Source organism: Zalophus californianus, chromosome 11, assembly GCF_009762305.2.
Source record: "Zalophus californianus isolate mZalCal1 chromosome 11, mZalCal1.pri.v2, whole genome shotgun sequence".
NCBI lineage: Eukaryota > Metazoa > Chordata > Mammalia > Carnivora > Otariidae > Zalophus > Zalophus californianus.
The window spans coordinates 106,000,076-106,013,067 of NC_045605.1; the positions used below are offsets into that span (position 1 = coordinate 106,000,076).

Consider the following 12,992-nt stretch of genomic DNA (forward strand, 5'->3'; position numbering starts at 1 on the left):
CTCGGCCGCCGCGTCCCAGGGCCTCAGTCTTATCTGCACTCAAAGGGGACAAGCCAACACTCTTCAGGACCACAAAGGTTCTGCCTCGGCAGCTGCCATCACCCCCTGGCCCCCCCCCCCCCAAGCCACCCTGCACAGCTGCCCCTCACCTGCCCCTCAAAGCGGCCTAGGGACTGCACGAGGAAGGTGGCCCAGCCCACGTGCAGCACCGGGGTGGGGCTGCCCTCTTCCCACTTGCAGATGCCGTCATAGAACCGCAGCAGGTGGGCGAAGCACTCTGGGTCCTGGAGGGCAGAACCCTGGCTCTGGGTCCCCTGGGCAAGAGGAAATGAGGGCGCAGGTTAGAACCCCCCCCCCCCCCATCACAGGGCACAGTCCAAGCCCCTTGCCTAGGCAGACAGCCCTGGCTTCAAAAGAGGTGAGCACAGCGGCGCCTGGGTGGCTCAGTCGGTTGAGCGACTGCCTTCGGCTCAGGTCATGATCCTGGAGTCCCAGGATCGAGTCCCGCATTGGGCTCCCTGCTCAGCGGGGAGTCTGCTTCTCCCTCTGACCCTCCTGCCTCTCATGCTCTATCTCACTCTCTCTCAAATAAGTAAATAAAAATATTAAAAAAAAAAAAAGAGGTGAGCACAGGGGAAAAGATCGCTTAGAACCTCTTTCCTTTTATAAAACCAGTCCTTAGCCAGGACTTGGGGGGAAAGCAGAAGCCATCTCTTACCTACACCCCATCCCCTCAACTGAATGAGGGGTATGCACCATGAGAGAGATGGGCTTCCACCCCCTTTACCTGAAGGCACAGGGTAGAAACCCCTAAAATAGCCTCAGCTCCCTCAGAGCCAGGCCGGGGACCCCCTACTGCAGCAGAGAATGTAGCTCTCCGCGCAGAACCACCTTCCCCCGGCAGGCCCCAGTCCTGCACAGTAGCCCCCAGTCCTACACAGCAGTCCCTGTGTCCTGGGATGGGGAGCCCTGCTGGGGGTGGGGGGGGGGGGTGGGCAAGGTGAACACAGGCTGCAGCTCCAGCTCTTCACCTGGGTCTGCTCCCCTGGCCGCTCCTCGCCGGCCTCCAGCAGGCTAGCTGCCTCCTTCAGCAAGTTGGGGATGACATCATTGGCTACTTCAAAGAACTCCTTGTAGATCTCCTCGTCTTCACGGCAGTAGTTGTAGCTGTGAGAGCAGTAGGGCGCTGTGAGGTCTGGGCCATGGCAGGGATCCCCAGGGACCTGGTGAGCGGGTGGGGTCTTCACTTGGAAATGACGGGTCTGAGCAAGGGGGGCGGCGTGGGGCAAGGCATGCGGATTCTACTGCTGGATGTCAGTGGTTGGAAACTGGGAGGCCAGGGGAACCAGGGAAAGGTGTGAGGCCCTCATCAAGGGGTCCCAACCTCCTGCGTGATGGTGGCCTTGGCTGCCTAGGGACTGGATGGAAAGGGGATAGGGCTAGGGACCTAGGCCTCACGCCTGGATGAGGGTGGTTGGGAATTAGGTAGAATGGGAAGAAAGGCCGGCCTGAGGCCCTAGTGGGGGGATCCTCACTCCTGGATGACAGTGGCCGTGTCAGCCCAGGCCTGGAGGGCTTCGCGCACATTGCGGTTGCGGCAGTGGTAGCCAGCCAGGTACATGTAGGGGTAGATGTGCTCATCCCGGTAGTAGGTCTTGGCTGAGGCAATGCCCTGGGGATAGAGCAGAGGGACCTCAGGGAGCAGCCCCAGTGGCCCTGGATGGCACAAATCCAATTGGGTCACACCCATGAGGCGCAGTAGGCAGATCCCAGCGGGTCCTGCCTCCAATCTCACCTCCACTCCCTTCTATCCTCTCTGCCAGGTGCTCCTCCCCAGGGTCTGCACAACTCCCTGCTGAGGCCTGGGCCATGCTGCAGGGGGCAGGGACCCCCAGAGAACAAGGGCTAGGAAAGGGAAGGGACCCATCCTCCAAGCTTGGGGCATATCCATTTCCCTGGCTTTCTGACACACTCCTACCCAAACACCAAAGCCTTCTAAGCCCATCCCAATGTCCCTCCTACCCCACCCCCCACAAACTTAACAACCCCTCCTCAGTGCTCCCGCCACATGTGACCTCTGTTATACTCTAGGACAGTAAGAGGCAACAGAAAAAGCAGGGCTGAGGGGACAAATTCAGGCCCCACCCCTCCCAGGCTGGGGAACCCAGAACATCCCTCTTCAGACAGCCCGGACTACACTGAACATGCATATGCTAAATACAAAATGGGAAATGGAAGGGCAATACCCCCCAATACACATAAAGTTCCTCTCTCCTCACCTGCCCCCTCCCAGTCCCCAGGTAGAAGGGGACCCCAGCTACTGTTGGGCCTCCCTTCTGTACCCTCCTGAGATGTCCCCACCTTGTGGTAGAGGGTGAGGGGGTCTGGCCGGCCAGGGGTGGGCTCCAGTTCCTCCAGATCTGCCAGGTTCCCCAGTGCCATGGGGTACCTAGGAAGGGGTCATGAGTCCAGGCTGCCCCCCCAGCCCCGAGGCCCAGCCTGGCCACTTCCCCCTACTGACCTTTCCAGATGTCCCAGGTCGTAGAGCAGCCAGAGCAGCTTCTGGGGGGGGCCGAAGGAGAGAGATATGAGCTGGGGGGAGGTGAGGAGGGTCTCAGTCTACCAGGCAGATGTGAGTGGCATACCAGCAGGGACCTCCCACCAGGTGGGTGGGGCCAAAATTCAGGAACCAGCCCCTTATGGGAGTCAAAGCCCTTCTGCATCTCAATTCTACTTTCCCAAGAACCCTGGGAAAGGCCAGGCCAAGAATGAGTAACCCCTGTTACCAAAGGGGAAGCTGAAGCTCAGGAAGGGAAAGTGCCCCCGCCCATGGTCCCACAGGCACCTCTCACCTGCTGCAGCTGCAGCAGCTCCAGGGAGTCGGTGTGCAGGTCAATGGAAGGGTTGATGGCACACACCATAAATGCCACCTCCATCTTTCGGTCACAGCGCATGTATGATCCTTTCAGGTACAGCCAGCTCTTGGGAGAGGACAAGACCAGATGTCTCAGGATGGCCCCACCTGTGCCTGCTCCAGGGAATGACAGCCAGGAAAGGGGCACTCCCCCTTCTCGGCACAGGAAGGTGGTGCCAGGAAGAGGGGAGGTGGCTCAGACTAGAAGAGGAGAGTGTGAAATGCACAAGGTAGTGGGAGGGGGCATACCCGCTCAGCCACACCCGCGTTGACTGTCTGGCCCCTGCGATCTTCGTTGCCCTTGCCATGCCAAGTGACCTCAGCTGTCTGTTCTCCGTTGGGCCCAAACACTACCCAGGCGTGGTCCTCAGACAGGGCCAGGTGGACATCCCGGAGACCCAGAGCCTGGCAGGCCCCCACCACGGCAAAGGCCACACCAGAGCTGTCCAGTTTAGTGCCTGTGGACAGGAAGGGCATGGAAGAGAGTCCTCTGAGCACTGACCTGGGGAAAGGGGCCAGGTGGTGATGGGCCATGCTCCCTCCCACCCTCACCTCCAAGCCTGTACCCAAACCTTAGATGCTCCTGCCCATCAACGCTCAATCCCTTTCCTCCTATGTGTTCGAAGCCTCTCCCTCCCCCTTGACGTGCTGCAGCGAAAGACCTTCTTGGCTCTTCCACAGCTCCACCCAGCCTTTGACCCTGTCCCTTCTCTTTCTCTGCAACCGTACTGTTTTATCGTGCCTATTAGGTTATAACAGGGACAGCAAAAATGGGACCCTCTGGCCAACACTCTTTCTTCACACACCCACTGGTAGATACTCCTAATTTATCTCTGTACTCTTTTCCTGCTAGGCGCAGAAGAAGCCTGATTCCTTCTCAACGTGGCTCTCCAGGACCTGACTGCCAGTCAACTGGGCTTGGAGCAAAGAAGAAAGTTCTTTGCAAGCCCTGAGTCTTAAGCTCCTTGACACGAAGCCCCTCCCTCATCCGTTCACTTTCATTTAAGTGTCTCAAATGTAGCCAGATTTTGGCTCCTCTCTCCCCAGATGTGCTCCTGCCTTTAGTGCTTCATACTGGGCTGAGGGTCTCCTGTAGCTGCTCAATGGCAGGGATGGGGGTGCTGAGGAGGCAGAGTCAAGTGACTGAGGTGCAGGCCCAGCCCTGCCATTCTGTGCCTTTGGCATGTCACTTCCCTTCTCTGTGCTTCAGTTTCCCTAGCTGCAAAGAGGGTAATAACACTTGCCCCACTTCACAAGGCTTACAGGTCTTAAAGGGCTCTGCAAACCATACAGTGTTGTGAAGAGGTGGGCCAAGGTTCCCAGGTGAGACAGGATTCTCCCCCTTTGCCACCTGTCAGGCTCCAACCTGTGATGAAGCTGAAGAGGGATTGGATGTGGGCCCGATCCTTGAAGTAGGAGCGGCTGAGGCTGTTCCAGATGACATCGGAGACCTTCTTCACCAGTTCTCGGCTGGAGACACCCCCCTCTCGCGGGTAGAGAGACAGGTCGACGGCGCCACGGATCTGGGCGGTGAAGCGGGCATACAGCGCGGCGATGATGGATAGGTCGGCCACCGGGAAGTAGGTAAGCCCGCCGGGTGGGTCGGGCGCGGGGCTGGGCTGGAAGGTGAGCTCGGGCACATTGGTGGGGATGACGCGGTTGACAGCTAGGAAATGCTCCACGAAGCCCAGTACCAAGGATAGGAGCACCAGGTCCGGTTCCTCTCGGCCCAGCTCGGCAGCAAACAGGCGCACCACGTCGTCGATGGAGCGCAGCGGGAACAGCGTCTTCTGAGCGGCCTTCAGCCCCATGGCGGCGGGCCTCGGCCTGCGGGCGAGCCGGAGGAGGGAGGGTCGGGCGGGCACGACCGGGGAGCCCCCTCCCAGGCTCGGCTAAGGTTCTACACGCCTATTCCCTACATTCTCTTGCTTCCCCGCCCCCCTGGCCCTCCGCTCATCTGTTCCCCCTCTTCCGTCGGAGACCCCTCAGCCGAGGCTGTAAGGGCCTCCTCGTCCCCCACAACCCCAGGAGCCGCGGCCCCGATGGGGGTCCGCCTCTAGGACCCCGCTGGGGAACCCTCCATGGCCGCTCCGCCCCCTCTCTACGACCGTACCCCCGGACACCTAGAGTCCGTCCGGAAGGCGCCCCTAGGCCATGCCCCCCAAATCCCAAGGAGAGTCCTGGCCTGGGTCCCCCGCGCCCACCTCCGCGCTTACATCCCACACAAGGCACCGCGGCGCCCGCCGCCTGGAGCCTGCTGGGAAATGGAGTTCCGCCCCTTGGGCAGCACTGCCTGCCGGGAAGTGCAGTCCCGGGCCCTCTCCTGCCCTTGCCGCGTCTTGAAATGGTGGTCGGCCGACTGTCCGCGGTGGCTGATGGGAGTGGTAGTCCGCTGCTCTGGGCTCCCCGGCGGTAGGTGAGGAGTGGAGGCTGCACCACCTTCCTGAGATCCTCGGGGATTGGTCACGCCATTTCACGCCCCCCAGGTAGGCCGTGAACCGCGGTGCATTCAGGGAGATGTAGTCCGGGGAGTGACCCAGACAGTCCTCAGGCGGTCCCTGCGCTTAGGCTGTCACGTGAGGTCAAGATGTGAGGAAAACTGGGGCGCCTGGGTGGCTCAGTCGTTAAGCGTCTGCCTTGGCTGAGGTCATGATCCCAGGTCTTGGGCTCCGTGCTCCTCGGGAAGCCTGTTTCTCCCTCTCCCTCTGCCTCTGCTGTGTTCCCTTTCTCACTGTGTCTCTGTCAAATAAATAAATAAAATCTTAAAAAAAAAATGTGAAGAAAACGGGCACTTTCAAACACTGCCAGAGTACTGTAAGTGCGTTCAAACACTTGAATTGGATATTTATCAGTATCCGTTAACATGTAAACGTGTCTGCTGTATGTCTAGCAATTCTTCCCTAGTTCTGCTCTTGAGAAAATTTAATATATGTGCAAAGATGAACATCTGAAGAATCATTATTGTTATTTGTAATAGGGTAAGAGCATGTTGTTGGAGGGAAAAAAGCTTCAGAACGATATGTATGGTAAGATACTATCTATATTAAGAACATTTTTATTTTTTTAAAAAGAGGCTTTTTTTAAAAAAAGATTTTATTTATTTATTTGCCAGAGAAAATACAAGCTTGGGAGTGGCAGGCAGAGGGAGAAGCAGGCTCCCCCCTCAGTGGGGAGCCTGATGTGGGGCTCTATCCCAGGACCCCGGGATCATGACCTGAGCTGAAGGCAGATGCTTAACCGACGGAGCCACCCAGGCGCCCCTATTAAGAACATTTCAAAACTTCAAAATACTACTAAATAATTTCTACAGAATCATCCATTCACCTTCCTTATTCATTCAACAAACAGATTTTTGGTGCCTGTGGGCCAGGCACTCAGTCCTAGGCACTGGATATATAGCAGTGAGTAAAGTATCAAATTTCTGCCCTTCTTCACGTCTGTGGGTATTTTCCCCCCAATCCATAAGCCTAGTCTAATCATGAGAAAACATCTGGCAAGCCCAAACTGAGGAACATTCTACCAAACACTTGACCAGTACTCTTCAAAAGTGTCAAGGTCATAAAAGATGAGGAAAGACAGAAACTTTTGCAGATTAAAACAGAGTAAGACGACAGGACAACTAAATGCAACATGGTGTTCTGGGTTGAATTCTGGGACAGAAAAAGGACATCAGTAGAAAAAAATGGTCAATAGGGTGGCTGACCGTCATAGCCAGGACTGAGGGCACTTCGAGTATGGGACTTTTAGTCTTAACACCAAACTAGTCAGGGCACCTGGGAACCCTCCTTGTGAAATTCAAATAAAGTCTGTGGCTTCGTTCGTAGTTTTCATCAGTTAGGTTTGATAAATGTATCACTATTAGGTCAGATGTTAACATTAGGGGAACCTGGGCGAAGAGTATATGGGGGATGAGATCACCAATGACCTAGTTCTGGGGTACTTCTTCGCATAGAGATTAGGAGACCAGGAGGAATGAGCAAATGAGACTGCCGGAGAGACAGGAAGAGAACCAGACGAGCATTTGTGCAGAAGAAGATGGACCACCGAGACAGGGGTGTTACTGATAGTGTCAGACGCTGTTCATAGGTCAGCAAACTGAGCATGGAAGACTGACTGGATTTGGTTCAGGGGGAATGCCTGGTGACCACATTAAGAGCAGTTTGGGAGCAAAAGCCTGAAGTTCCTTGGCTCAAGAAAAATGAGAGGAAAGAAATTGGAGACAGTGCTAATACTCAACTCTTTCAGGGAGCTTTGCGGCAAAGACAGGAGAAAAATAAGATGGCAGCTGGTGGGTGGGGCGGGGGAGGGGGAAAGAAGGTCAAAGGAGGTTGTGGTGGTGGTGTTTAATAGGGGAGAATTGCAGGACTGATGGCCTTGAATGCGTGGAGGGAATGGGAGTTCCTGAGTGGCAGGTTTGGCCTTTGTTAGGAGTATGAACAGTTTCTCTGCAATAATTGGAGAGAAGGCAGAATACATGGGAACATGTCCTGGTACTTTAATTTTTTCAATGAAAACAGGAAACCCAGTTGGTTGTCTCTTTTCCTCCACACCTTTGCTCAGATGTCACCTTCTCAATGAGGCTGACCCAGACCTGACCAGCTTACTTGAGATCACACTCTGTGGGGCGCCTGGGTGGCTCAGTCGGTTAAGCATCTCTTTTTTTTTTTTTTTTTTAAGATTTTATTTACTTATTCATGAGAGACAGAGAAAGAGAGAGAGAGGCAGAGGGAGAAGCGGGCTCCCAAGGAGCAGGGAACCCGATGCGGGGCTCGATCCCAGGACCCTGGGATCACGACCAGAGCCGAAGGCAGACGCTTAACCATCTGAGCCACCCAGGCTCCTCTCTTTCTTTTTTTTTAAAGATTTTTTATTTATTTGAGAGAGAGAGACACAGAGAGAGAGGGAACACAAGCAGGGGGAGTGGGTGAGGGAGAAGCAGGCTTCCGGCTGAGCAGGGAGCCCGATGCGGGGCTGGATCCCAGGACCCTAGGATCCTGACCCGAGCCGAAGGCAGACGCTTAACAAATGAGCCACCCAGGCGCCCCAAGCATCTGACTCTTGATTTTGGCTCCGGTCATGATCTCAGGGTCCTGGGATTGAAGCCCCCCTCCTCCCCTGGGCTCTGCACTCAGGAGGGAGTCTGCTTGTCCTTCTGCCCCTCCCCCCATGCTCTTTCTCTCTCAAATAAATAAAATCTTAAAAAAAAAAAAAAAGATCATACTCTCCAACACAAAATTCTCCTTCAGTCCCTCCACCCTGCTCTACTTTTCTCCCCCCTAAATTACTCACACCTTCTAGAAGAGAGTTTCTCAACCATGTTACTATTGACATTTGGGGCTGGATAATTGTAGTTGGGGACCGCCCTCTGTGCTGTAGGATGTTTAGCAGCATCCTTGGCTTCTACCAACCAGATGCGAGTAGCACTTCTTCCCCCGTTGTGACAACTAGTAATGTCTCCAGACATTGCCAAATGTCCCCTGAGGGGGAGGGGGGCCAAAATTACCCCCAATTGAGCATATTATATAACCATTCCAGCATGTTATATAACTTACTTATTTGTTTATTGTTTGTCTCCTACCACCAAAATATAAGCTCCACAAGGACAAGATATTGTCTGTTTTGTTTATTGATGTGTCCCATATGCCCAGAATAGAGTCTGGCATATAATTGGTCTTCAGCAAAGATTTGCTGAGTAAATAGATGCATTATGCAAAAGAGTAACTATAGTGATTGACCTGGAATTTATGCTGCGTGAGGAGAGACGTAAGGACACATGAGGGATGAGGGACAGCAAAAGTGTGGCAAAATCCGTGGATTGTAGGTTCCGGTGGGGTCAAAAGTTTACCGGAGTTGGGGTGATAGAGCTGGACAGATAGGCGTGTTGGTTAGAGATGCTTGAGATAGGGATGCTTGGGACTGAGATTACGGGGAGAGAGCTGCTGTTATTGGCAATGAAAAGACCTAGCCCAGTACTTCCAGTAGAAATATAACATGAGCTATATATATAACTTTAAAATTCCTAGTAGCTATTGGGGCGCCTGGGTGGCTCAGTCGTTGGGTGTCTGCCTTCGGCTCAGGTCACGATCCCAGGGTCCTGGGATCGAGCCCCGCATCGGGCTCCCTGCTCCGCGGGAAGCCTGCTTCTCCCTCTGCCTGCTACTCTCCCTGCTTGTGTACTCTTCTCTCTCTTTTGCTCTATCCCTGGCAAATAAACAAATAAAATCTTAAAAAAAAATAACGTCTGAAATGTTATTTCAACTTGTAATCGGTATAAAAATTATTAATGATAATTTATATATATATTTCCACACTAAGTTTTTGAAATCTGCTATGTATTTTATACTCAGAGCACATCTCACTTCAGGCTAGTCACTTGTCAGCGGCTCCACAGCCCATGGAACTGGTGGCTCTCGTGCAGGTCTGGAGCAGCTTTCCAGGATGGCTACAGGAGTGTGTGGCTTGGGCAGAGTGGAAGACACGGTCACGGGACCCAGGGCTGGATCATCTGTTTGTTATGGCACAGTCTCTAAGAATGAAAACCGGAGCAGGAGGGAGAGAGTGACAGGAAGCCAGGAGCTAGAAATGGTCAAAAAAGGAACGATCCATGGGTTGGGAGATGTCAGAAACAAACTGGAGTGCACGCCAACTTGAGTTTTTGAAAGGAGGGAGGAGGATGTCTGTAAGCATCAATGAGAACCATGGAGAGCACCTACCCCACCTCCAGGCCCAGTGATAGAAGGTGGGGGGCAGTAGTGACCTCAGGGTTCCTGCTAGAGCAGGGGGTTAAGGACCATCTACAAAAGGGGATAAGGACATGGGGGATTTTGCTGAAGACGGACCAGGAGCCCGGAGGGCACCGTGGAGAGCTATTAGGAGCTGAGCATAGAGATGAGGTCAGAAAAGGGGACGGCCAGAGTATGGAGAACCTAGGACGCCTGAGTCCCTTGCCGTGAAGCTGAGGGTGAGGGAACCTGCCAAGAGTAAGGAAGGCCTTGAAGCTCTGACTTGATTCCCGCTGATGGAAGCAAGGAAGCTGCAGGAGGGTGACCCCTCTTGATGTCTGGCTTATATGGCAACACATAGACATAAACTCATCTTATGGGGGGAGGGAAGAGAGTCACAGGGGAATTCACCCTCTAATTTACCTCTCCTCTAATTGCCTCTCCCCCCTACTTGAGTTCTTGTTCACTCTGCTCTCTCTTTCTCCCTCTCAAATAAACAAACAAATAACAGGGAAAAAAGACCAAAAGAAAAGATTTTATTTATTCGAGAGAGAGTGAGCATGCACACATGAGCAGAAGTAGGGGGGGTTGCAGAGAGAGGAGAAGTAGACTCCCTACTGAGCAGGGAGCCCACTGTGGGGGCCCCATCCCAGGACCCTGAGATCATGACCTGAGCCCAAGGCAGATGCTTACCAACTGAGCCACCCAGGTGCCCCAGCTACGTAATATTCTTGACAAAAACGTTAATGGGGAAACCATCAGAAAAATGTAAATTGCAGTCCATTCAACAAAATAACAAGCCTGGACCCTTAAAAAATGTTAATATCATGGAGACAACAAAAACGGGAGGCCAAAAGAATTGTTCCAGGCTAATGGGAGACTAGAGAGCCTAGACCAAATGCAACATTTGATCCATAATTAGATACCCGATTTTTAAAAAATGGTATAAAGAACATTTTGGACACAGTTGTACCATGAACTGGGCAGCTTAAACAACAGAAAAAAATAGAAATGTCTTGTCTCCCCATCTGGCGTTTGGAAGGCTGAGGTCAGGGTGTCAGTGGGGCTGATTCCCTCTGAGGCCATGAGGAAGAATCTGGTTCAGACCTCTCCCCAGCTGCTGGGGGTTTGCTGACAATCTTTGGTGGTCCATGGCTTGTAGAAGCATCACCCCGATCTCTGCCTAAAGCTTCACATGGTCTTCTCCCCGAGTGTGTGTCTCTGCATCCAAGTTTCCCCCTTCTTTAATTAAAAAAAATTGGGGGGGTGCCTGGGTGGTTCAGTTGGTTAAGCGTCTGACTTCGGCTCGGGCCTTGATCTCAGGGTCCTGGGATCGAGCCCCGCATCAGGCTCCGAGCTCAGCACAGAGTCGCCTTGTCCCTCTGCCCCTCCCCGTTTGTACTCTGTCTCTCAAATAAATAAAATCTTAAAAAAAAAAAGGTAAAAAAAAAGTTTTTAAAGTAAACTCTAACCCCCATGTGAGGCATGAACTCACAACCCCAAGATCAAGAATCACACGTTCTATCGACTGAGCCAGCCAGGCGCACCCAAGTTTCCCTTTGGAAAAGGAACCGGTCATATTGGATCAGGGCCCACCTTAATGAACTCATTTTAACTATTTCTGCAATGGTTCTCTTTCTTAGTAAGGTTATACACTGAGCTATTTGGGGTTAGGACTTCAACAAACAAATTAGGGGGGATCACAGTATATCCCATAACAGATTGTCATTAAATAATATTGTTGCATCAGTGTTAAATCTCTTGAGACAGTAACAGTAACTTCTGGTGGCTCCTTATTTATTTATTTATTTATTTATTTATTTATTGCCAGAGAGAGAGAGAGAGTGAGAGAGCACAAGGAGGGGGAGTCGCAGGCAGTGGGAGAAGCAGGCTCCCCGCTGAGCAAGGAGCCCGACGAGGGACTGGGGCCCTGGGATCATGACCTGAGCCAAAGGCAGAGGCTTAACCGACTGAGCCACCCAGGCGTCCCCACCTTTCTTTGGATCTACTTATTTAGAGAGAGAGCGCGATGGGCGGGGGGCAGAGAATCTCAAGCAGACTCCCTGCTGAGCACGGAGCTAGACCCTATGCTTGAGCCCAGGACCCCGAGATCATGACCCAAGCCGAAATTAAGAGTCGGACACTTAACCAACTGAGCCACCCAGGCGCTGCACAGTCGCTCCTTATTCTTAAGGGATGCCCAGTGAAGTATTTAGGTGCTCAGTTCAAGACGTCTGCAACTTACTTTCAAATGGTAGCAGGATACACGCTATGTACACATGCAGGTATTGACAGATATGGAGGCAAGGCAGAGGCAGCAAAATGTTAACAGTTGGTGAGTATAGGTGGAGAATCCAAGGAGTTCTTATTTTCTCGATCATTCTGTAGGTTTGAAATTTGTCCACATAAAACATTGGGAGAAAATTAATTATATTTCTTTATTTTTAAGATTTTATTTTTAAGTAACCTCTACGCCCAGCATGGGGCTTGAACTCATAACCCCGAGATCAAGAGTCGCCTGCGCCACTGACTGAGCCAACCAGGTGCCCTGGGAGAAAATTAATTTTTTAAAAATGTGGAAATCTTTTGGCTAAATCATTGCTGGGTATCTGGGAAGCAGCATTTCCCCAACTTGGAGAGGATGGCTGCGGGCCTTAGCTTGCAAGAGGTCTCGGTGTCCCTGCCCCCTCTCTGGGGTTCTCCATCTCAGTGGGTGGAAGCAAACATTTCCAGAATGGGCTGAAGGCATTTTACACTCATTGCACCAAAGTCTCGCCAGAACCTCCCATGAAGTGGGTTTTAGGATCCCCCATTTACAGATGGGGAAACGGAGGCTTAGAGAGGTCAGATAACTTGTTCATGACTGCACAGCTAGACTAGAATTCAGGTTGTGTGACTCTCGAGGCTGGAATTCCCTGGGCACCCTCCAACTCCCATCCCCAAGCAGATGTGACACTGGGGTCCCTTTCCTGGTACTTTCCCCAATTTAGGGCTGGCCATGAGTCTCAGGGCATAGCCCTCAGCTCCCCAGGCCTGCCCCGGTTCCAGGGTCACAGGCTGTACGCTCCTTCCTCACGCGCCTCTTGGGTCCTGTCAGTCAGGGAGCCTTGAGCTAGGAACCAATGAGAGTCCTCCCACGCCTACCAGCCTGGGTGGGGCAACAGGGTGCTGGCACCCCTGGTGTGCCCTACAGATCCCGTTCTACCTTGCTCCACCCAGCTCCGTGCCCCCAAGGCTGCACTGTTTCCGCTGTTCCCGGAGCTGCAGGGAACAGGCTCTAGTGTCCTTTGGCTGCTGCTTGTGTTTGGACGAAGGGAGGCGGGAGGTGGAGGGAGGGAGTCGAGGGAGGTATGAGG

At 53.0% G+C, this 12,992-nt stretch overlaps 1 protein-coding gene across 3 annotated transcripts in view; it reads right to left on the bottom strand.

Annotated features, from left to right (window-relative positions):
* Positions 1-5,623, bottom strand: part of MEN1 (menin 1) — a 7,022-nt gene extending 1,399 nt beyond the window's left edge. The window contains exons 1-9 of one of the 3 annotated variants that reach the window (XM_027581152.1): positions 5,131-5,623; positions 4,281-4,741; positions 3,164-3,372; positions 2,853-2,981; positions 2,522-2,562; positions 2,362-2,449; positions 1,536-1,672; positions 1,032-1,167; positions 150-314 (exon numbers count right to left, since the gene is read on the bottom strand). In XM_027581152.1, the coding sequence (XP_027436953.1) occupies positions 150-314; positions 1,032-1,167; positions 1,536-1,672; positions 2,362-2,449; positions 2,522-2,562; positions 2,853-2,981; positions 3,164-3,372; positions 4,281-4,741; positions 5,131-5,132 (1,368 nt within the window). In that variant the 5' untranslated portion in view covers positions 5,133-5,623. Of the gene's footprint in view, positions 1-149; positions 315-1,031; positions 1,168-1,535; positions 1,673-2,361; positions 2,450-2,521; positions 2,563-2,852; positions 2,982-3,163; positions 3,373-4,280; positions 4,742-5,027 lie in introns of all 3 variants that reach the window. The other 2 variants (XM_027581153.1, XM_027581154.1) reach the window with 2 other exon arrangements.
* Positions 5,624-12,992: the final 7,369 nt, after the last annotated feature.